General features: G+C 33.7%; 4 protein-coding genes across 4 annotated transcripts in view; all 4 read right to left on the reverse strand.

Moving 5' to 3' along the window:
- Positions 1–1,242: 1,242 nt before the first annotated feature.
- LOC142987321 (alpha-tocopherol transfer protein-like) lies at positions 1,243–11,628 on the reverse strand. The gene is made up of 8 exons (XM_076136011.1): positions 11,446–11,628; positions 10,991–11,152; positions 7,122–7,281; positions 5,453–5,582; positions 3,270–3,398; positions 2,975–3,085; positions 2,517–2,619; positions 1,243–1,467 (listed from the first exon to the last, which is right to left on the reverse strand). Exons 2-8 carry the CDS (start codon positions 11,124–11,126, stop codon positions 1,322–1,324), a joined length of 915 nt encoding a protein of 304 aa, XP_075992126.1. The 5' UTR covers positions 11,127–11,152; positions 11,446–11,628; the 3' UTR covers positions 1,243–1,321.
- A 604-nt stretch (positions 11,629–12,232) lies between these two features.
- Positions 12,233–15,348, reverse strand: LOC142986753 (alpha-tocopherol transfer protein-like). Its single transcript, XM_076135384.1, has 7 exons — positions 14,935–15,348; positions 14,334–14,490; positions 13,687–13,816; positions 13,327–13,458; positions 13,048–13,158; positions 12,869–12,974; positions 12,233–12,695 (listed from the first exon to the last, which is right to left on the reverse strand). Exons 1-7 carry the CDS (start codon positions 15,077–15,079, stop codon positions 12,544–12,546), a joined length of 933 nt encoding a protein of 310 aa, XP_075991499.1. The 5' UTR covers positions 15,080–15,348; the 3' UTR covers positions 12,233–12,543.
- A 940-nt stretch (positions 15,349–16,288) lies between these two features.
- On the reverse strand, positions 16,289–19,267 carry LOC142987320 (alpha-tocopherol transfer protein-like). The gene is made up of 7 exons (XM_076136008.1): positions 19,063–19,267; positions 18,298–18,454; positions 17,740–17,869; positions 17,271–17,402; positions 16,974–17,084; positions 16,779–16,884; positions 16,289–16,502 (listed from the first exon to the last, which is right to left on the reverse strand). Exons 1-7 carry the CDS (start codon positions 19,199–19,201, stop codon positions 16,351–16,353), a joined length of 927 nt encoding a protein of 308 aa, XP_075992123.1. The 5' UTR covers positions 19,202–19,267; the 3' UTR covers positions 16,289–16,350.
- A 1,448-nt stretch (positions 19,268–20,715) lies between these two features.
- Positions 20,716–22,928, reverse strand: part of Pka-C3 (Protein kinase, cAMP-dependent, catalytic subunit 3) — a 39,529-nt gene continuing 37,316 nt past the window's right edge. The window contains exon 7 of the mRNA XM_076136012.1: positions 20,716–22,261. Coding sequence (XP_075992127.1) covers positions 22,136–22,261 — 126 coding nt within the window. The 3' untranslated portion in view covers positions 20,716–22,135. The remainder of the gene's footprint in view (positions 22,262–22,928) is intronic.

Below are 22,928 nucleotides of genomic sequence, written 5' to 3' on the forward strand. Positions count from 1 at the left end.
TTATGTATATTTGATTACAAAAACGCCTTCTTTATGAAAACGTAAACAGCTCGTGATGTGTTTTGCTAATAAAAACCATCAGGTTTACACCACGCTCTACTTTACTCGATGTATGTATTTCTGTCTACAAAGTGACGCGTGTAAAAATATCTTGTGTTTTATCTTTATCTTTAAAGGTGTATTCACACTGCTGTTATATTTTGGAACAAAATGCATTAAACCGACGTAGTTTAATTCTTATATCATATACTAGCTGACCCGCGCAACTTCGCTTGCGTCACATAAGAGAGCATGGGACATAATTTTCCTCGTTTTTGTAACATTTTTCTTTGCTACTCCGCTCCTAATGGCCGTAGCGTGATGTTATATAGCCTAAAGCCTTCCTCGATAAATGGTCTATCTAACACTGAAATAATTTTTCAAATTGGACCAGTAGTTCCTGAGATTAGCGCATTCAAACAAACAAACAATCAAACCAACAAACTCTTCATCTTTATAATATTCTTATATTCTTATATCATATATTTGTAAGTATTTGTTGTATGTTGCTTGTGCATTAATATTGTCGCAGAAGCAGCTTTAGACGAATTGTTGTTTACTTAGATGTGATTGCATAGCGCAGAATCGGATGGATATGTTCATAAACAGAATAAAAATATCAAATTGTTTCTAATCTATTATCCTATAATATAAATTAAGTTTATTCGACTGTTCCTCAAGTTAAATTTATCACGGCAGTATATTGTTACAACAAAGAACTTTTCGCGATAGAATATTACCATTGGTCACAAATGTTTTATAAACTGCTCTATAAAGAGTAAATGCGATGTAGCTGTACCATAACAAGAGGAGAATAGCTACAAGTGAGTGCACGGGTGCAATGACCGATTTGAAGGTACACACTACACATGCAACACCTGGAGAACTAAAATTAAGGAGATTTGTTTATTTTTCTTTTTGTATTTCGACTTTGATGACGGTCAAACCTTTTGTGGTTCAAGGAGGTTCAAAAACATGTCTGTACATTTTTAAGTTTCTCAGATTTGCTGCCGTCATACTCGATGTGGAGATATTTTTTAAAGTGATGTAATGTAAAGATAGTTGAGAGAACCTTGTGTTTTAATGTTTAACGAAATCCTTACAGAAGTGATTGTTTCGTTTCTGGCAAACCCCAAGGGGAAGGACTGTGAGAATTTATATAATTATACGGACACGATGCGATAAAATAAAAAAAAGACTGACTAAGAAATAAATGATTTACTTTATTAAAACAAAGAATTATTTAGGCAAGTATGGCAGTTATAACATTATTCAAATTACTTCAGTCTATATCAAGTTTTCTAAAGGATCCTTCCGCCATGAGATCAGCGGCGACCGGTGCTCCGATGCGTCTGGACTCGTCTGTTCCCAGGCGTTCTTCTTCTTGCATCCATGGTTGATATTCTTTCATTTTCGACACCCAGTATTCTGTATAAAGTTTACAATACAATAAAATATGTGTATATGATCTCAATAGTGCGTCTTTAAAAAAAGATCTGGGACGCGCAAGTTTCAACTCAGAATTTGGTCAAATTGATATACCGATTCGAAAGGAACACAACTCGATTCCCTGTCGCGTCAACACTACGTATGACTGATTTCAATGTAAAATTAATGGCTTCTTCATTTTAGATATTTTATTGCTGTAAGTACCATGTAAATTATTTTCTCATCATTGAGAAACCAAAAACATTGTCAAAATAAATTCTTTGACTTTGTACAATCTTAAAATATTTTACGATCCTTTGTAAGTAAAAAAACAATATAATTGTTTGTTTACTCCAATTCCTGTTTGTCTTCATCGAACATTTTGTACCGAATTTTGACCTACAATAAATGACGTAGGAAAATGATCTGTGAAGTAGGTCATTTAACTATAAAGAAGGTATATTATAAATAACTATGAACTTGGTATAGCCTGACGTCAGACTAGTGAGTCGATGTTCCGTAGACATGTAAATTAATGGCCTCAATCACCATGGAAGAATCAGTTCAAGGGCATTTTCTCGGACACGATACTGATCGCTCTATTTAACAACTGACTAACAAAGAACGATTACGTGACTTGGACTTTTTCACCACTTGAATTGAATACGGGCTTCGGATACAATGCTGCCGAACGCCTTTTATCCAAATGCCAACTTAGTAGCGAAAAATATGTATTTACTAGGAACTTCGACCCAGAATAATAAATATTTAGTTATAATACTGCTCTACTCATGTACATTTTGTTTTTCTTATAGCCTTTTGTAAGTCCCACTGCTGGGCAAACATCTCCCCTCTTTCTTTCCAAATCTATCTGTATTTTCGTACCTTACAAGACATAAATATATAAACTAAAAAACATATAGAACATAGTTCTCAAAACTTACGTGCTACTGGCACCACGCCGGCACATATGTACATAATAGGTATATAGGAAGTGTATTAAGTCAAATATCTACATTCTAGCCAACATTATACCAACATATACCAACCTGTAATTTCGGCGATGCTAGCACCAGTACCGTCGTATTCTTTGGGAATTATTTCTTTAGGTATATGCTCTACCAATTCTTCGTGAGTTTTGTGAATTTTCAACTGGAAAAACATAAAAACATATAAATAAGTATCATTGCAGTTCGATAATCACGATAGACTTAAAAATCTTACAAATGTTATCCAACTTTTAAATAAAATTTGGCATAACATATTAACTATATTGGCTAATTGACCTCCAATGCACCGAAAGAGATTTTTATTTTCAACTTGTTAGATATGAATCAGTTATATAAGGTTGTCGTTTAAAAAAATAGTTTTAAGAAGTACTTTTACTTTGAGCAATATCCAGTCAACAAACTTTTTCATTTTTGTTCCAATACCTGATATTCCTATCAACCTATTTTCATAATTTTGACTGAAGCATACATAAATAATGTAATTAATTGATATTTACCCTTTGCTTAGCTTTTTCATTGAGGAAAGCTGAGATCCATGTGAAGATCTTTTCTATGCCGGACGGTAAGTTCATGTGATGGTTGCCCTTCAACCGAAGTGGCATAGAGTCCTAAAAAAGGCATCACATAATATTAATATAATTTTTTTGGAGAAGGTAAGGGACAACAAAAACTAATTAAGTTTCTGACACAGATGGTCCAAAATACAATACTTATTTTAAAAGAACATGTTTTTAGTGAAATAAAGTTTTGTACTGAATCACACATTGTATAGATGTTACATTATAAACGTACTTGAGCTACTGCAACCATTTTCTTAAGTAAAGGTGGAGCTTGCGCCAGGTGAGTCATCGTAACGCCTTCATAGTCGACTACAATTTTTGTACCTAGGATTGAAGCGACATCATCTTCTACCACCAAAATCTGAAAAGGTGATAACATTTGTTAAGACTTTTGGAACCTATTGAATTTCATAAATAACTAGCTGACCCGCGCAACTTCGCTTGCGTCACCTAAGAGAATGAGTCAAATTTTTCCCCGTTTTTGTAACATTTTTCGTTGCTACTCCGCTCCTAATGACCGTAGCGTTATGTTATATAGCCTATAGCCTTCCTCGATAAATGGGCTATCTAACACTGAAAGAATTTTTCAAATCGGACCAGTAGTTCCTGAGATTAGCGCGTTCAAACAAACAAACAAACAAACTCTTCAGCTTTATAATATTAGTAAGTATAGATGTTTATGGACGTTTATGGATTTTAGTAAATATTCAGAAAACCCTGATTCTAACGAATGACATATTAGTATTGCAACTGCTTATTTATTGATTTAGAAATAAGGTTTGTAGCGCGAGTCTGTACAATCGGTACTGTCGAGTATCGAGTTTGACATTTCAATGTACCGCAAAAATAATTCCTTCAGCGCCCGCTAGAGGCGCTCATCAGATTTTCCTGCAAAATTGCTCGATAGCTAGCCAGTTGTCGAGATTCACTCTACTACTCATGACCTAATAATACATTACACCATTAGTCATAGCCGGAACGGATATGATACTAGGTTCAAGTAGCACAATTCATCGTAATCAGAAACGATAGTTATTTGATTTGATAGTGATAAACATCTGTACAAGTTGGAAAGTCCACTACATTAATCGCTGGTATAGTGTGTCAATGCAACTGAATAACCGCTAATACCTACTTCATAATTCACGCAACAAATATTTTATCCGTTTCTGACTCCAGGTTCTTAATTTAACCCTGTATACATTAAATATGCATATATAAATTCACATCTTTCTCCCAACGATGTAGACAGGAACTAAATAACGCTACTTGTTACGATCCCTTCAAGACTCTTTATCTTTATTCGCATCCATACATATTGATGTAATATTGTTCTATGATTTAAAATAGAGTTCTATGTAAGTTATATTTCAGGCGAATGAAGCCCTGTGTAGAATCTAGTCAGTTATAACACTGAGAACAAACAGGGTGCATTTCCGAAAACGCAAGTGTTTTACTGAAAGTGCAAGCGAAACTTGACCTTCGTTGACAATGTTCTGTATGACCCTGGAAAATGTTCTGGAAACGAGTTTCCTTTCCCTTTTTATTTAATTTACTATAATTGTGTATAAGTACACATTATGTAATTATTATGTGCCGTAAAGTACCTAATAACTGAACAGCATGTATTTATGACGTTCAATCTAAGTGTTTAATGTATACGGGATATACATATAATAGAATACGGGAATTAACGCGAACACGCATTTTACCTTAAATAATTCCCGTATTCTATTATACATCAAACATGCAACGCGAGAGTTTAAAAGTTACAATAAAAGTGTGTTACGAGGTTGTTTGAATGCTAGGTAACATCCGTAATTTCTATACAAATAGGCGTTCCTTTCAGGCAAATATGGGGTCTAGACACAATTTATATTCATAGGCGACATAGGCGTTGTATTCAATGTTTCCTTTTTAAAATGAGTAAGTATTGAAGGTTCGTATGTAGAATGTATTGTATCTTATGTACAAGGATAAAACTGCAAGAAAACCTGAATCCTAAAGGTTTTTTGTTAAGTTGTTGTTACGTAAGCAGGTAGTTGATTACGAGTTTACCTTCCCATACTCGGTCACGACCCTAATTTTCGGAGAGACCCGGGCTCAATTGCTTTTTTATAATATTTGTAGTACTGGTGACAGAAAGTAGCACTTTTACTAACAATATAATGATAACCGATTTGAAAAACTCTTTGTACTCATAACACACATTGCCATGTCACGGGTTACTATAAGACTAGGACTTATCTCAGAGAAGGAATCCACGACCGGATTAAATACCAATTCGAAAAACATGCATTATTTAGGTCAAGAAGTGTGTTTATTACCAACCGAAAGTTAATTTACAGTCAAAACATGAAAGAATATTATAATAAACGTTAATTAATGAATGGAAATAATACGAGAATTATTTACCTGTACTAAATAATACAGCATGCACATAACATCAGCCACGCTGTGTGTAGCGGGATTGTAGACGCCACCTCTGATGAGGATCACGCGAGGAAACATCTTGTCCTTCGGCTTTGGCAGTACAAGCACTGATCTGAAAACAAATAACATTATAAAATCTGCGCTAAAATTAGTAAAAAATTGCCATATACTGAAATATTATAAAATAATCTTATTATTTCCTTTATTCAAAAATACATCTTATTTTTTGAGTCAGTGTCCATGGAAACTGGTTTTTGAAAATCATTGTTTTTAATGAGATCCAAAACGCCTTGTATTATAAACAATAATATGGATGCTGCCACGTTTAAAAGAACATTGATTAAATATCAAAATAACAATTGTTTTATATACATATAATATATTATTTCAAGTCGGTAATCAGCCTCGGTGCACAGATGATCCTTGAAAAAAAACAGGATTTTTGATAGTAAATCTTTTTGATAAAAATCTTGTAAAAGAATACACAGGACTTGAATGGCTATTTCTAGCCATTGTGCGTCATTATATTAAAGATTAAATAAGCCCTGGCTGAGTCAAAAAATATATATTTTATAAATTAAGTGTTTATTTTGTTAGAAATGTCTACTTGAAGAGTTTATTAACTGGTAATTCGTTACAGGTTTTATCAATTTCCTCGAGCACCACTTTAAAATTATCAGTAAGTACTGCACTCTCGCTTTATTAATTTCCACTGCAAAAGTGTATTATAAAATATAGTAATTATTACCATACTACGAGTTTAGCGTGCATACTATATCAGTTGGCTGATAATGAAAAAATCGTAACATTAATACGACTAGTGTAATATCAATAAGCGCATTTAAAAATACTATATAGACACACCCAAATATGATCAAAGTAGCCTTATTGTGGCAAATTGTGCCTGCCGCTTAAAATTATTAATTATTTTTCTAATACAGAAGGAACTTCATAAGGCTTTTTCATTTTAAAAATAGGACTTAGTGCCGATCCCACATCGTAAAGGGGAAGAAAAGTGTTAAGAGCCAGTTGGACATCTTACGAACTATTGTCATGTGACTGCTAAATAAAGTATGAACAGCAAATGTATGGAAATAACTGTCTAGATTAGAGAGAAGAAACATTTATTTAGTAACTCGCCTTAGTCTTTCGAAATTACTCTTCATAAGTTTATCCAGAGGTTGTGAAACCGCCTGTTAAATATATTAGATATTATATATTCGCTTAGCCTTTGTTCCAAACTTTGTTGGAGTCAGCTTCCAGTCTCACCGGATGCAGCTGGATACCAGTGTTTTACATGGAGCGACTGCCTATCTGACCTCCACAACCCAGTTACTTAGGTATTAACACGATACCCTTCGGTAAGGCTGGTTATCAGACTTTCAAGCTTCTGACTACTGTTAACGACTGTCAAAGATCTTCGAAAATGACAGCCGGGACCCACAATTTAACGTGCCTTCCGAAACACAGAGGAACTCGATATGTATAAGATGGTCACCCATCCACGGAACAACCTCGGCAAGTGTAGCTTAACCTCAGAGATCGATCCGGCTGTTGTAAACTAAGCCACGAGCTCCTCATTATTAGTGACTAATCGGCTTTTTATTCATCCAAAATAATCTTATCTAAATTCGTTTTAGTAGTTACATACCCAAGTCTAAAGAAGTCAATGAACTTAGGATCGGTGGGTCTAATTCTTAGTGTGATGTCAGGAGCCGTGGTCCGCAGCGTGTAGTACAGATCCAGCTTCTTCTTGACTCGCTCGAGACTGAACTTGCAACCCCTCAACAAGGCTATTAACCACTGATCGTCTGTGAACAATATTTTTCATAAGTATAGTAAAACAAGATTCAAAAATATTCCTAATTTTACAGTCCTAGTTTTAGTCAATGACTGAATTTTGGTAAAATTGTTACATATTCATTTGATTTCTGGTCTTGAACTATATTTATTCTAATCCTTATCAAAATCAACTCAGTAATTTGACGGCAAAAGCGTGTCAATCAAGCAGATTTTTCAATTAATAAAATTAATATGGAAGTTTATGTATGTTAACTCCCTGAAGCAGTTTTTGAGTAGCAAAACTCACTATATTATATTATATTCACTGAACAATTCCTAATTAAAAATTTGAATAGACTGCCTAACTAAACCAAGTTTTAACAATCCATGCATACATTAATTAGTAAATCGCTTATTTAATTATGTTTATTTTTTGAAAAAAAATAAACATTATTTAATGGCACTCAACGGCAACGACCGGTGACCGTGAGATTTTTATAACAATGTCTACATAACTAATAACATTTTCAAAAAATTAAGAAGTAAACCTACTTAGTTAAAATAAAATAGGCAAAAAACACGAATTATTTTTAAGTTTCATAAGTAAATACAAAATAGTTAGGTACATAGAACATACATATACAGGGTGTAAACGACAGCCTACCGAAAACGAAAAAAAATGACTTTAGACACGATTCTGGTGCTTATGGCGTTGAAAATTTTCATCGGTTTTTTCTTGATTTTTCCGACTTTTTATGCGTTTTTTTTTATTTTTTCTGGTATTATTTCGTTAATACTACACAATGCAACATGAATATGAAAATAAAACCGTCATATTACTGTTTTTCACAAAAAACAGCAATGGATTAAAACAACGTATAAATTCGCTATCAGCTGTTCGGCCAACGACACCGCGCCGGCGGCGGCCGGCCGCGACGGTCGACGTCACACCGCTTACCTACGCGCGCCACACAGACACGATTACGCACACAGCTGTCAACCTCACACTCACTAGTATGCAGCGTTACTTAGTATTTGTTCTATGTTAAAAATGAAAATTACATAATTATCCCGCTCTCCGATAAAAGGTAAATTCATAAGATTTAAAATGTGTGATATCTTATTATTACACGTACAAATACATACAGAACAACAAAAAATCCTATTGATATTCTTTAGCGCTATAAAAATCTCTTATAAACAATTTAACATGTATTGTCGCTTTGTTCCATTTGTTCTTGCAAAATTCTATTCGATATTTACACGCTCATTCATACTTCATACAAGCGCGGTGCGACTCGAAAAGTAGATGGCCGTAGTGACGCGTGACGCCGCGACCGCGCGTGGATGTTACATAGATGGGATGCGGCAAAATGGATGCTAAGTAATTCTCCGGGGATTATGAATTATGATAAGTTAGTTTCTCTGATAAGAATATTAATGGATATTGATTGTTATCATTGTTATGTACCTACATTTTTTATGGTTTAATTAAATAAACGTTTCGTGTTTATTTTATTTACTTTAAGCTGATTTTATGTTATAAATATCAAAGTTTTTTAAACTTACATCAATAATGTTTGTAATGTTATTTGGTATTTGAATAAAACTACAATGCAACCAGTAACAACTGTGACAAGTAAAAATAGTAATGCCACATCAATATTTTATTGAATCTAATCTCTCGCTGGGATCCTAACTCGTCGCTCGTCACCAAATCGGCGGCGCGCGGGCGGACGGCGCGGAGGGAGCGGGTGGCGCGGGCGAGGGGCGGCGCGAGTGAGCGGAGAGGCGCCCGCGCCGGCGGCTCTCTTTGATCGATAGTTCGAGCAATTCGCTCGCGGAAGACGGAAGCTCTTCACCGGTGTCGTTCGTTATGTCCTATTCGTCGTGTCGTGTGTGAACTGCTGTTTATTATTACTTGTTATTGTTCCGGTTTTGAGTTGTTAGTGTTTTTATTGTTATTATTTTTGTTGTTATTGTTTTCAAAGTGCAGTTGTGTTCGTAAATAGGAAGAAATGTTGATGTGTTATGTATGGTGAAGCACGTGGAAGTGCACGGCGTGCTCTGCACCTGTACGTCCGGATCCAAAGATACTCAAACTCTCGCCATACACCAGGTATTTGCGTGTTGATAGACATTGATAACAATTTGTTTTAGCACTTCCTTATTATTGGTTACGTTTTGCTATTATTTTTTGATTTCACGTAAGCCAAGTAGGTACCTACCTACTTACAATTTTACTATGAGCTATTGTAACATACGGGCCTACTTACGATACCATAAACGATACATAAGATTGTTATCTAATGATAGCGTTGCATACTAGTGAGCGCATAGACGTGGTGGTACGCGTATGTACCTACGACGCGTCGCGACATGTCGTCGCTCAGCGCGCCGCCGCCGCCAGAAATCTCGTAGGCATGCGCGGAGATACATCGCGTTGTTCACTATACATTGAACGCTCAAAAATGACTAACTCGGGAACCAATCATTTCCGAGAAATATCGTTGGAGTAAATTTCGCGCATACAGTGTCACAAACTTACCAGTAAAGTTTTCGGTTAGCTGTCATTTACACCCTGTATAACATTATACTTGTTATACCCGAAGATACAGGCAGAGGTGTATGGAATAAACCCGTGTTTCGCCATTAACATTTATAGTCCTATGTAATAGGGCGAGTCTATTGCCATATATTGGGCACGTTAGGTACGCATGTACTCTTAATAACAGTATCTAGATAAACTCGAGTCTCGAAATTAATGTAGTGTTTGATATAAATGTAGATTAGCAGTGATAAAGTAGCCGATGTCAACAAAAACTGTTTACACAAAGGACAATAAACAAGGTGAGATAAACCGTTAATGAGTTTCTAAAGATTACCACGATTACCGGCCTGGAAAATATTATTTGTACCCAAAATCTAAACATGATCGCATCGCTATGTATTTTAACCTATTCAAGAAGAAAAAGGTTGTCAATTTGACTTGTACTATTTTTTTGCTTACAACTTTGTCTATCATTAGCATAAGGCATATATTCAGCTATTTAAAATTATACTTTATAAACTACATAGTCCACCTATTAATGTAAGTCGCACGAAAGTCCGCTCAGTAGATTTTTTGGTTCATTGAAAGTATAGATCACATTTCAAGCCTATACAACATTTTGGAAGATTGAATGTAATTCTTATTAGCCTTGATTTACGATTAGTATTATATGACGAAGTAATGAGTAAACTACAAACTAACCAGATTAATTTGAGTATGTTTTTCTGAGTTTACTTTGTAGTTAATAGGTCTGTCTGCTACGTGATGTACTATCAATTAATTCGCTTGGCCCAATAAATAAAACACTGTGACATTTTCACATAAACAACAATATGAACAATCCTAGTCAACAAATAGAAATGGCTATGTACATCCTCAGTAGACATAAGTCGTGTGCAGAACAACCGGCTTATGTTATGCAATATCTGTCAATGAATTTGTGTAAAAAATCTAGGTCTCATGTTATTAAGGATGCAATTTGTTGCTTAGTAAAATGTTTAAACTCCTTATAAAATTTGTTGAACATAAAATGATAGTGAGGCTCGAACACCTGTTAAATCTACTTGGTATAATAAAGTTATGCTAATCGCTTTAGTATCCAAAAAAATCTACAGCAAAATTGCGGAATTACCGCATTATTATCTTTTAAATAACAAATGATTAGAGTACTATTGTGATGTTGTTACCTGTCCTCGCTCTCAAGTGCGGCTGCTTGGAGATCCATTCCTTCAAGTGCTGCAAGTCCGTTGGCACTGTCTTCGGGTTCTCGTTCAACTCATCCTTAGCTATTTTAGCCAACTCCGGTGACAACTCGCGAATCATTGTTTACAAATCATATAATTTGAAGGCTACACGAAAAAATAACATTAATGTATACTTTATGTAAAATATTTCACACTAAATAATACACAATATTTGAACAAAAAATGAGCATGATTTCCATGTCTTGTCCAAATTTATTGTTTACAAAAATAACAAATGTGCAAATATGTCAGAGAGTATAAATTTATGATTTTCACAAACTAGAAAGACGTATGTGTTTTTAAGAGCGGAAAATATGCAATCATTTAAACGATTTTATGTATATGACATTATAGTGTGACAAAAGTAATAAAATAATGGAAAGTAGAACGGTACGTACCTATCGTTTGTCTGCGCGGGCTGTGTATCGACTAACTGATAAAGTACAGGCGTTATCACAATCGCGTTGTGACACCGACTTGCCAATATAAAGTAATGATAGACTGATACGAGCTCACGGATCACGCTTACTTTGTGACGATTATTATTATATTCGTGATGTGTAAAACAGCCTGATATTGATTACAGACTGAGCCATGCACCTTGTTTCTATGGTATGACGTAACCGCCTATTCAGCCGCTAAATTGCGTTAACTACCGTCAAGGTCTTAAATTCAACTAATTGCTGTATTAATCTCAGACTAATTATAGTGTTACTTTATAAAAATATATATATTTGTCAATTTATTACAGGCCTTTTCAATTTACGTCAAATATAAATGTGAATGCATTAAATCGTAAATAAAATACGTTAACATCTCAAGACCTTACATATTATTATATTAAGCCTTTATTGTCACAATCTCTTTATAACAAACTTAAGATTATTTTCTTGTAACTGACATCATATTTTGCCTTTCTAGAGTTATTTTCTTGGTGGACTGGCTTGAATTCTATGGATATCAGACTATCTATCAATAGTACAAACTTACCCTGTAAGTTTAACGGTTAAATAACTAAATCTTGTCATTAATTTGACAATGTAATATAAGCCATAGCATCTTAGGATTCTCAGGAAACGACATTGACTAAGTTGAATTAAATAGGCTTTACTAACTTTTCGTCAAAAAAAAACATCAAGTACTGACGAATACAAAATAAAAATCATAAAAATAGTGTTATAATTATTTTATTGCGCGGAAGTAGTTTTCCATGTGAGATCAAACCTGAGGTCGAGATAAACCATCTAATTGCTACTGCAATTTTATTGTTGCGAATAATTTAATAAACAAGGTACTTTACAATATTGCTATAACATCAAAGACTTCGCAAATAACATTTTTTACAAAGAAAACAAACTTTGTAGCAATTACTTACTTACATTATTTTCCCGAGTTACCTACATGATATTCATCGTTTTAAATAGTTTGAGATTCTAATTTGTGACTTTCCGACGAAAACAAATAAAGAACAGTTTTACAAACAGCTATTTAAATGCCTAGTCTACATCAAGTTTCCTAAACGATCCTTGTACACCGAACATTCTCTCAGGGGTCTTAGGATTGCCGGGCCGTTTAGTCTCATCTGTTCCATATTTCATGTCGTCGTCCAACCACGATTCGTATTCATCTATTTTCTTCATCCAGTAATCTGTTTATAAAAAACAAAATGATCTCATCAATATTAACGGGACGTTCGCATCAAAATTCACCACTAGCTTACAAGAAATAGGCCTTGAAAGAAGGATTTACTCTTTTTTGAATATATCTTAGATTGACGAATAAACGCTACGAAATATAAAATGTATTAATGTTGTTTTTTACCTGTGATTTCTTCAGCAGTGCCACCATTTCCACCGTATTCAACAGGTAGAGTTTCTTTAGGAATGTGTTCGTATAACACAGTCATATCCCTACTGTGCACGAATATCTAAAAAATACGAAATTAGTAAATATGTATTCGTAATATTGGTCACCAAATTATGCATTTTATGACTACTTACTTTCTTTCTATGTTTTTCATTGAGAAGTTTCACAGCAAAATTGAATATGCTTTCGAAAACTGGTAATGAGTTGATATAATGTAAAGTTTTTAGCCTCAGTGGAGACGCATCCTAGAAGAGAAGATATTTATATTTTATTTAATGATTTATTATTTAAACCTATTTTAAAGTAACGTCGACTAATAATTGAAACTAACATTATTAAAATATGTTTACATAATAACATTTCAATAAATATAGTTTCATATAAAAATAGTTTCATATAGTTTTTTTGTTTACCTGGCCAGCAATAATCAACTTTTTAATTTGTGTCGGTGTCATTTGCAGGAAGTGAGTCGTGGTGATGCCCTCTAAGTCCACAATATTTATAGCTCCATTTACTAAGAAGTTATCATCTTCTAAGTACATTATCTGAAATATCATTAAGTTTAAGTATTTGTTTACATTAAACATCTTCGCAAAGATTATTGCAATTATGCGCTATTTACGTTAGTTTGTTTGTTGTGTCTCTGGACCACGCATTTAATTAAATCGCAAACTGCACAAACTATTACGCAAGACAATGTAGAAAAATGCATTAAATCTATGAAAGTGTTATATCTTTGAAAAGTTTTATTAAAGCTTTACTAAGTTACATACCTGCTGAATAATATGACAAAACGAAAAGAATTCCGACATTGTAATTTTATTGGGGTCGTATAAACTTGGCTTGACAAGTACCACTCTAGGGTCCTCGGGTCTTGCCAGTTTCGGCAACACTAACACCGCCCTAAAAGAAAAATATACCTTATTTAAAGATATTTCATGATGAAGCAACCGTGTTAAGGTCAAGGTCATAATGAACGTCATATAATATAATTATATGTATGTTCCGTGTATATTGTGAGTTCAATAAACTCATTTGATAGCGCGAATTGTGCCAAACATGTGAACTTTGATCTTATTGAAGAAAATCTTATCTGTGTGAACGAGAATATGCATATACTAGATAGTTATATTTAATTCTTTAAAAATATATAGGTAATTAATTTAATCTCACACTTCCTTAAGTGTGAGATTAAATTAATTACCTATATATTTAAGTACCAAGTACCAGGTTTCTCTTTTCTATAATAAGAACAAATATATAAAAGGGCATAAATATTTTGTTTTTTTTCCCTTTTCTTAGAAAATATGACTTTCACATAACGTAAAAGTCATGTGTCCCGAAGAACTTAAAACAATGGTTAAGGTTCTAAAGGGGTTCTGAGTTTGTAAGCGTATCTAATTTCTAAATGATTACTTACCCTGATTTCATCAATTCTCTAAACCTGGGATCCCTTGGTCTAAACGCGAATAAGTCTGGTGAGATGTTTCTTAGAGAATAATACAAATCCATTTTTTCCTTCGCTCGTTCTAGGCTGTGTTTACATCCTCTTACGAAGGCTGCTAACCATTGATCCTCTATAATAAGTAATAAGTTTTTACACTCAACTGTATTAATTTTGTTATAGTTTTATTATTACTATATGAAACAGCGAGTACATAACATACAGTAGTTGTTTAATATTTTAACTTAAGTTTCTATAGTAGTATAGAGGCAGACAAACATGTGCAATCTGCGGAACTGGGATAAGCGAATTGTTATCAAAGCCAACTGATGTCTGTTTTACGGATACAAATTCTGCGGCGAATACAAATAATATTCATTAAATTTAATTTTGATATTTACTTTGAAATCCCACCTAAGCCGCAGTTAGTTAATTGTCATAGTTGGAAAAAGAAATATTGTTAATTACTTTTATTTACTTTGCTGAATTTTAGGCGTCCATAACCCAGCTCTCCTAATTGGTTATTTGTTATGCAAGTTGTAAAAATGTAATGGACACTTATTATGAACATAATCACCTGTTCGGGCTATCAAATGAGGCTGTTTCTTAATCCACTCTTTTAGATGTCGTATTCCATCTTCAAGTTTCTTCGGAGTTTCGTTCAGCTCCAACTCCGCTTTCTTCCTTAATTCTGGACATAACGGCCTCACTTGCACTTCCATGACTTACAAATTTGCTTAACTTTACTCTGATTTAAATATACAAAATGAAAACGAAAACAATTTTCAAAAATATAAAATTTCGATTTTACAATGACTCAATTAATTCAAATAAATTATTTAATATGCAAGGCGCTCTCACACGCACTTTAAAAATTTAGATTATTTTCTAAAATTAGTATAATAATGATAAAAAGGGGTCACAGTTTGTGATTTGTCACACCACTGCACTGCACAGTTGGAGCACGACTGTACGAGTGATTACCAAGCAGGTCGGATATGAGGTCGGAACAAGATCAACACACTTAATAAGTGAATGTGTATATTTGTCGTCCTCCGTGGCGCAGCGGTTTAGGTCGCCACGCCGAAACCATTGTATCGGGTTCGTGTCGGGTCATGGGTTCGATTCCCACACGGAGCAATTGTTTGTGCGATCCGCAAATAATTGATCCGGGTCTGGTTGTGCTTTGTATCCGTTGTTTGTATGTTTGTAAAAGTCCACGCGACACAAGAGCAATTCTAAGTGTGGGAATTGTCTTTTAAAACAAAAAAAATAGAAAACAAAAAATTCGCTAACGTAGGTCGCTAATGCACAGTGGTCATAAGGCAAAGGATTGCTGTATCGGGTATCGAGTTTGTAACCCGAGACTGGACTCGGTTAGGCTAAAAGTTGATTCCGAGTTATTTTCTCAAGAATTTCTAAGTGATTGCTCGACATGACGTACTGTGTTTTCAGGGCTAAATCGTTGTCAATCTAAAATTTTAATTCGTATATAATAAAGATAGGCACTGCACTCTTTAGTTGAAATTATTTCACATGACTCGAATTCGAATTTTATTCAATGATAATAATAAAATTTTGATAATTATCCGACAGACACCAATCAATGATAAATCATTTCCAACTAACAAAGGTAACACTTTTATAGAGGGTTAATGGCAAAGGTACCGTTAGTTGCATTATGAATTATGCTAAATCCAATAGACCCCTTTCTTAGCCGACTGTTGGTATTATATCAATTAACTTTATCTTATCACCAAGCTTAATCTTATAGGTATTATTATGTACACTTAAATGAAAAATTATGTCCAGTTAAAACACTGTTTTATATTTTTGTCGCGTCATGCTGACATTTGAAATTATGATCATAAAATTAATTGCATAGCTGACAAATCATACCTATATTTTGGGTGTTAATGCAAAGAGTATGCTGCGTTTCACCATGTATTTGTTTAAAAAGGGGTATAAAAAGTAATATCTAGGGTTAAGTAGTTTAGTCGAAGTCAAGTTGTCTGAAGGAGCCCTCGACTCCGAACATGTCTTCTGAGGTCTTGGGCTTGCCGGGCCGCTTGGACTCGTCGCTGCCATACAGTTCATCCTCCGTCAGCCATGAGCTGTACTCCTTTACTTTGTTCCTCCAATATTCTGTAAGAAATAAATACTTTATTAGTAAATATATTTTGTTCTGAATTTCTATCGTCTACAGCATAATGGTAGTTTAGGCTTTTGGTAGGTTAGTTAAATAATTATGAATTATTAACCAATTTAAGAAACTGTTATAATATTCCAAGATGGGTTTGTCTGACGTAAACGGGAAGTTAAGGCATACTCCGCTGTAAGTAGAAAAAGGTGTGAATGATGACAATGATGTTGAATTAAATTATATAATTATACTTATTATTGAATCAATTTTTAATTTACCTGTAATTTCCGCAACGGACCCTCCATTTCCACCGTATTCTTTGGGCAAAATATCTTTAGGAATATGCTGGTACATAGCATCATAGTTCTTGTTGTGGACGTAAAGCTAAAATAAACAGATTTATAAATAAGTATCACGACTTGTTTAGATTTTAATTAAATACTAATATAACTTCAAATAGAAATACAACTTACTCTGTTCTTATTTTTTTCATTCAGCATAGCTTTCATGGCGTTGAAGATAGTTTCGAATCCTGGTGGTGTGTTCAAGTAATGGGTACCTTTCATACGTAAAGGCGATGCATCCTATAACGTGAAAAAAATAATATATAACAAAGATGACTTATGAATATAAAGAAAATATAAGACCATAATATCACAAAAGAGTGCTTGATCTAAAAAATATATTTTTTATAGGATAGATAGAGTATCAATTCCCAGTGTTAAAATTCTTCATATAGACTTTATAGCATGATTATTTTTAGGTCTAACCTGTCCCATAACAACCATTTTCTTCATAGTGACTGGAGTCATCTGTAAGAAGTGTGCCATTGAGACTCCCTCCAAGTCCAGGATAGAGACGGCTCCTGCTACTGTGGCGTTGTCATCTTCCATCATTATAATCTGAAATGAAAACGTTATAAGTAAATATTGATTCTGAGAAAGGTTGGCTACCGTTAGCTCATTCACTGTAGATCAAAAACTTTCGACTGAATTTTTAGAACAACTGTCAACTGTCTGATTTTCGTAGTAATTTCATGTTCTCGCTTGTCTTTCTTCATGTTTACTATAAAGTGCAAATACCTACGTAGTATAATATTTCTACTTTTAATCATCAAATGTTAGTTTCTAAATAGCAGAGTTAATTACCAAGTTCAAAAAATATCTAACTATACTGTCATATTAAAGACAAATTGTCTCATAATTATAAAATACCAAGAGAAATAATTTGTCATATTACCTTCATAACTGCACTTGAAACAGCCATTACATCCAGAATATTATATTTGCTTGGATCATATGTTCCCGGTCGAATCAAATTGACACGAGGCGCATCAGGGCTTGCTACTTTCGGCAATGTGATAATAGATCTAAAAAAATAAAAATATGTCATAACACTGGCTGTCGATAAAAAGACCATTGGTTTCAAGGTAGTTCCTTAAATCGAGAAAATTATCATGCACTAGCTGACCCGCACAACTTCGCTTGCGTCACATAAGAGAGAACAGGTCATAATTTTCCCTGTTTTTGTATCATTTTTTACTGGTACTCTGCTCCTATTGGTCGTAGCGTGATGATATAATTATAGCCTAGAGCCTCCCTCAAAAAGTAAGCTATCCAACAGTAAAATAATTTTTCAATTCGCATCAATAGTTCTTGAGATTAGCACGTTCAAACAAACGAACTCATTCAGATTTATAATATTAGTATATAGTTTTAGAGGTGCTAGAAAGTTTTTGGTATTGAATATTTGATCATTTCGACATTGCTATGATAATTTTAATGATTAAACACCTACCCCAAACTGAGAATCTCGTCAAAAAGTGGATCAGTGACTCTGATGCGGAACATTTCAGGTGCCGCAGTCCTCACTGAGTAGTAAAGGTCGAGTTTTTCTTTGGTTCTCTCCAAACTGAACTTGCATCCTCGCAGGAACGATAGCAGCCATTGGTCGTCTGTAAATATTTGGTAAACAAATGAAACATAATCTATCCAACAATACGATTCTTAACTGGAAGAAGAATGGTTTATCCTCGTATATATTAATTACTTACCTTATATTCTGATTTATCACTTTTTACGTAAACTAACAAAGTCTATTAATTTTAAAGCAGATACATTATAAATAAATATAGAATTACATAGTAACTATGGACAACATAACACATTCAAGTTAATCATATGATCAATCATAATCCAATACAGGAAGAAATGGTTTCAGTCATATATCTTTAATACTATGATGAATTGCAATTAGTTATCTAACAATAAAACCTGCAGACATTTCAAATGTTAATCTATTAAACCAGCACATCTTATCAAATATTAAATTTATTAAAACCGATAATGGGCACCAGTAACATACATCGTAATCTATCTGCACTTTATTTAGAAAATAAAAAGGAGGTTCAATGTATTGAATATATTGTAACCCAGGAATGTTATATATTTATTTCGAATACTGTCTTCCTTAAGACATGACTCTAAATTTATTTTGCTTACTTATAATTCATTAAAATTATTTAAAATAAATCTGTTGCAAAATTTTTGTTATGGTACGAACCTGTTCTAGCTCTGAGGTGAGGCTGCTTGGCGAGCCAGTCCTTAATGCTCTGCAGGTCACCAGGAACTCTCTTAGGATCCTCGTTGAGTTCGACGCGCGCCTTTTCCGCGAGCACGGGAGTCAAAGTTCTGACAGACATCGTGTATCAAAAACGTCCTGTCACACAAAGAACTTGTACAACTCTACAATTACATATATCGATCAAGTGATATTTGGAAATTATCTTTGATTAGTTATCTGCCTTATAATATAACTGTGGCCGTGTATTATCAAGTCACGGTACAATGTTAGATAACGACAGATATTCACTTTATTTGTTTACGATATTTACTGTTCGGTGTTCACATTTTATACTCCGAGTAGGCAGTTACATCACTCCCAGAAATGCTTTTGCCAATGACCAGTAATCATTTCTTGTTAAGACAATAAAACAATCATTAGATTCTCGAATATTCCATTCCCCGGTACTTACATTACGTGTGTATGTTCCATTAGTGATACCTGAAAATCGTCGGGCTTTATATCGTTTTACAGCTCATGGAATATGAACAGATAAATTTGAAGTGGTGATAGCACAAATGGCAACGTCCTCAGTGGACTCATAAATAAAAGAGTTGGCTGCTACCCGGGGACAAGTATTTTATTAGATATTATTTTATAGCCCGTTGAAAAATCAATGGAGTATAACTAGCGAACAGCGTTCAAGCGACCAAGACATATTGTAGTATCATAGAATATTCCATGTAATTCTACTATTTATTAATGTAAAGCTAGATATAAATAACATAAGTAAAATAGAATCCGGTAACCCTAAACTTTTATTTTCTTACACCAGACTATCTGTCCCTAGTTATTGATGGGAAATAAATCGGGCATTTTACAGAAAATAAATACTAATGAACAATGAACCTGTTTTAAATTATGACCCCAACTGTAAAAAATAATCTTCGCTTTTGACGTACGTAGCAAATGTAAACAAAAATGGTTTCAATCATACAAGTACTTATTCCTCGCAACTCGAATGCAAGCTACTGGCACTGTAGAGACGGTAATATAAATAAATAATGTACAAGTAAACAGAGAATAAGGTGCTACATTCCTACAAAGTTTTCACCAAAGTATGTTTCTCATTCCATCTCATATTATAATCGTATCAAATAGTTTATATTTCAAAGAGTGTTTGTTGTTCTTCATAAACCAGCGATCACCAACTCTCCTTTGTGAAGGCATTCTTGTAAAAGTTCCTTTGGAAAGATATGTAGTTTGTTTATACTGTATGGAAGCAAAATGTTTTAAACATATTTTAATTGTTATGAGTATCCGTATTTAACGTTAGTGTATGTAGTTATTACACAAATGTGTTGTACTGTACACGTATTTTATTATATTGTGACACATTTGCCGAATGATGTAACCAAAAAAATGCAAACACATGATGATGAGAAAACAATTTTTTTTTTAAACTATTGGCTCTAAATGTTTGTTTACACCCTTTTCGTGTATTTTTGTACTTACACACAATGATACAAGAGTTTTTTTTTCAAATTTAAAGAAAGTTAGATGTTATATTTTTGAGTTTTAACAAAATAAACGCTACTGCGATGTTGGTGTTATGTGAGAAATATTAGGGATAAATTAAACACTTCATTTGTTTAAACAACACATTTATTCTTGTGTATTTACAATTAATAATTTTAGTTTTATCTACAACCCTGTTACATTAATTTAAAAAGTTTGGACTAATCCCAAATTTAGGACAAACTAGTGTATCGGTGGCCCCGTTTTGTTCCGAATTATAAATAGTCTTAGTAACAAAAAGTCATGTTTCTCCGAGCAACGTATATTTAGCTTGTCCTGAACTTGAGTTCTCCAATATGTACACATTTAAAATTACTGGCTGAATTGATTATATGACACTTTTTCTACAGTAATCAACATCAATAAGTTATCATTGTCAAGACTAATAGGATCACAGAAATACTGTATGGCCTGAATTACAGTAACATGACAATAAAAAGTACAATAGTGATATTTAGTTGTTTATTTAACATTTTGTGAGATCTTCCATTGATGATAATATTTATCAACGCATGAAACAAGTAATAGTAATAGTATTCTTACTTTAGTTTCAACATATTTAAACACAGACTTAAGGTTTAAACTTTACTCACTAGATGGCGTTACAAACTCTATAATCGAGGGATTTGGAAAACAAAAATATAGTTTACATTATAATATAATATTAATTTCTATGTGATAAGTTAAGGAAAATACTATATCATACTTCAAAATCACAAACAATATTTGTCATCGCTGACATATAATCTAAACTCTTACATGCTAACATTTGAACTAGAAAGCATTGGAAATGTAATGCATAAACTTAAATATAAATATTTACACTTTACTAACTTAAGACTCAGGTGACACAGACCGAGGTATGGACGATTAGGTACATAAATGAAAATGTGATAGGGTCAATTATTCGGTAATTTTTATTATTTCATTAAAAAATTTCTGGCCAAAGGTTTCTATTAAATGCACACAGGAAGTTTTACTCTGGACCACTAGCTGACTGTAATCTTAAACTTGGATTATTCTCTCGTTGTTATATCCATACAGTGATTTTCACACATTTTCCATTACATCATGTGTACCTCTACTACTTTGACAAATCCAATCACAGAATAGACCTAGACAGCTTAAAAGTATTGTGATGTAACCATAAAATTGATTCCTTGCCAAAATTATAACAAGAAAAACGAGCAACGTGCTCAATTAAATCTTTATACTGTGTTGTCATTCTCCAATCTCAGTTGTCAGCATCTCAATCAAAGTTATTCATAAAATACAAATCATTTCACTCTATTCAATTATACGGACGGTTCTCTATAGACTCACCAAACTCACTTGGCCTCAAATAACTAATAAAAATACACTTAAATTGTAGGTGTTAAATATTATATGAAAAAATACTTTGAATATAAGTAGTTCTCATTATTTAGGCGTGTGGGCCTCGCTCTTGCGATATTTACTATTACCTTACTTAAACCATTGATGTTTGTTTAAAGCATCAAAAGTTAGCGAATAATTTCAATTCATCGGAGTCCAATGAGCGGACTGCTTTCCAGTCAGTCTCGGGGTACTCGTCGAAGTTGGAGGTGTCGCCTTCGTATGATACTGCTGGAATTATTGGTGGCTGTGGACAAGAGAATTTATTTAAAACATTATTTATTCCTTCTTTACTTGTTGTAGTTGACAACTCAATTGTAAGTCTGCATTGTGGTCTAAATTATGACGAATGTAACTTTCTACAATACCAGAACAAATTTTATGCGATCAAATAAAATATGCAGCAATGTACATTTCACGTTTCCCGTTCAGAATGGTCTGTAGCCAATTAATGATTTCATAAAAGGACTATGGGCGGAATCGTCCCCACCCATCAACAAAAATGAAATGTAGCTCAATTGATATATCTTGGCAAGACGATATTTTTATACTATGGCGACATTGCCCAAATGCATGGGGTTCTCATAGTATCTTACGTTTAAACAAATATCTCGTTAACGTATAATTGACGACTAATTCCAAAATACATGCTCATTTATTTATTAATTAGTGCACAGCGGCGGACGCCGCATGCACATAAAGATAGCTGGGTACAAAATAACCCCCTCCTCCCGCTCTCCAACCCACGATTTTAGATCTGATCAGATTTTAATCTGCCAGCGCATCTGTTAGACAGCATTATAATTGACGAGTAAAAATAATTATTGAAATATGAAATCAATAACATGTATTAACCATATAATGGAAATGATATAAGTATATACATATGAGTGCCTCTGTGGCGCGGTCGGTAG

Source organism: Anticarsia gemmatalis, chromosome 3 (assembly GCF_050436995.1).
Source record: "Anticarsia gemmatalis isolate Benzon Research Colony breed Stoneville strain chromosome 3, ilAntGemm2 primary, whole genome shotgun sequence".
NCBI lineage: Eukaryota > Metazoa > Arthropoda > Insecta > Lepidoptera > Erebidae > Anticarsia > Anticarsia gemmatalis.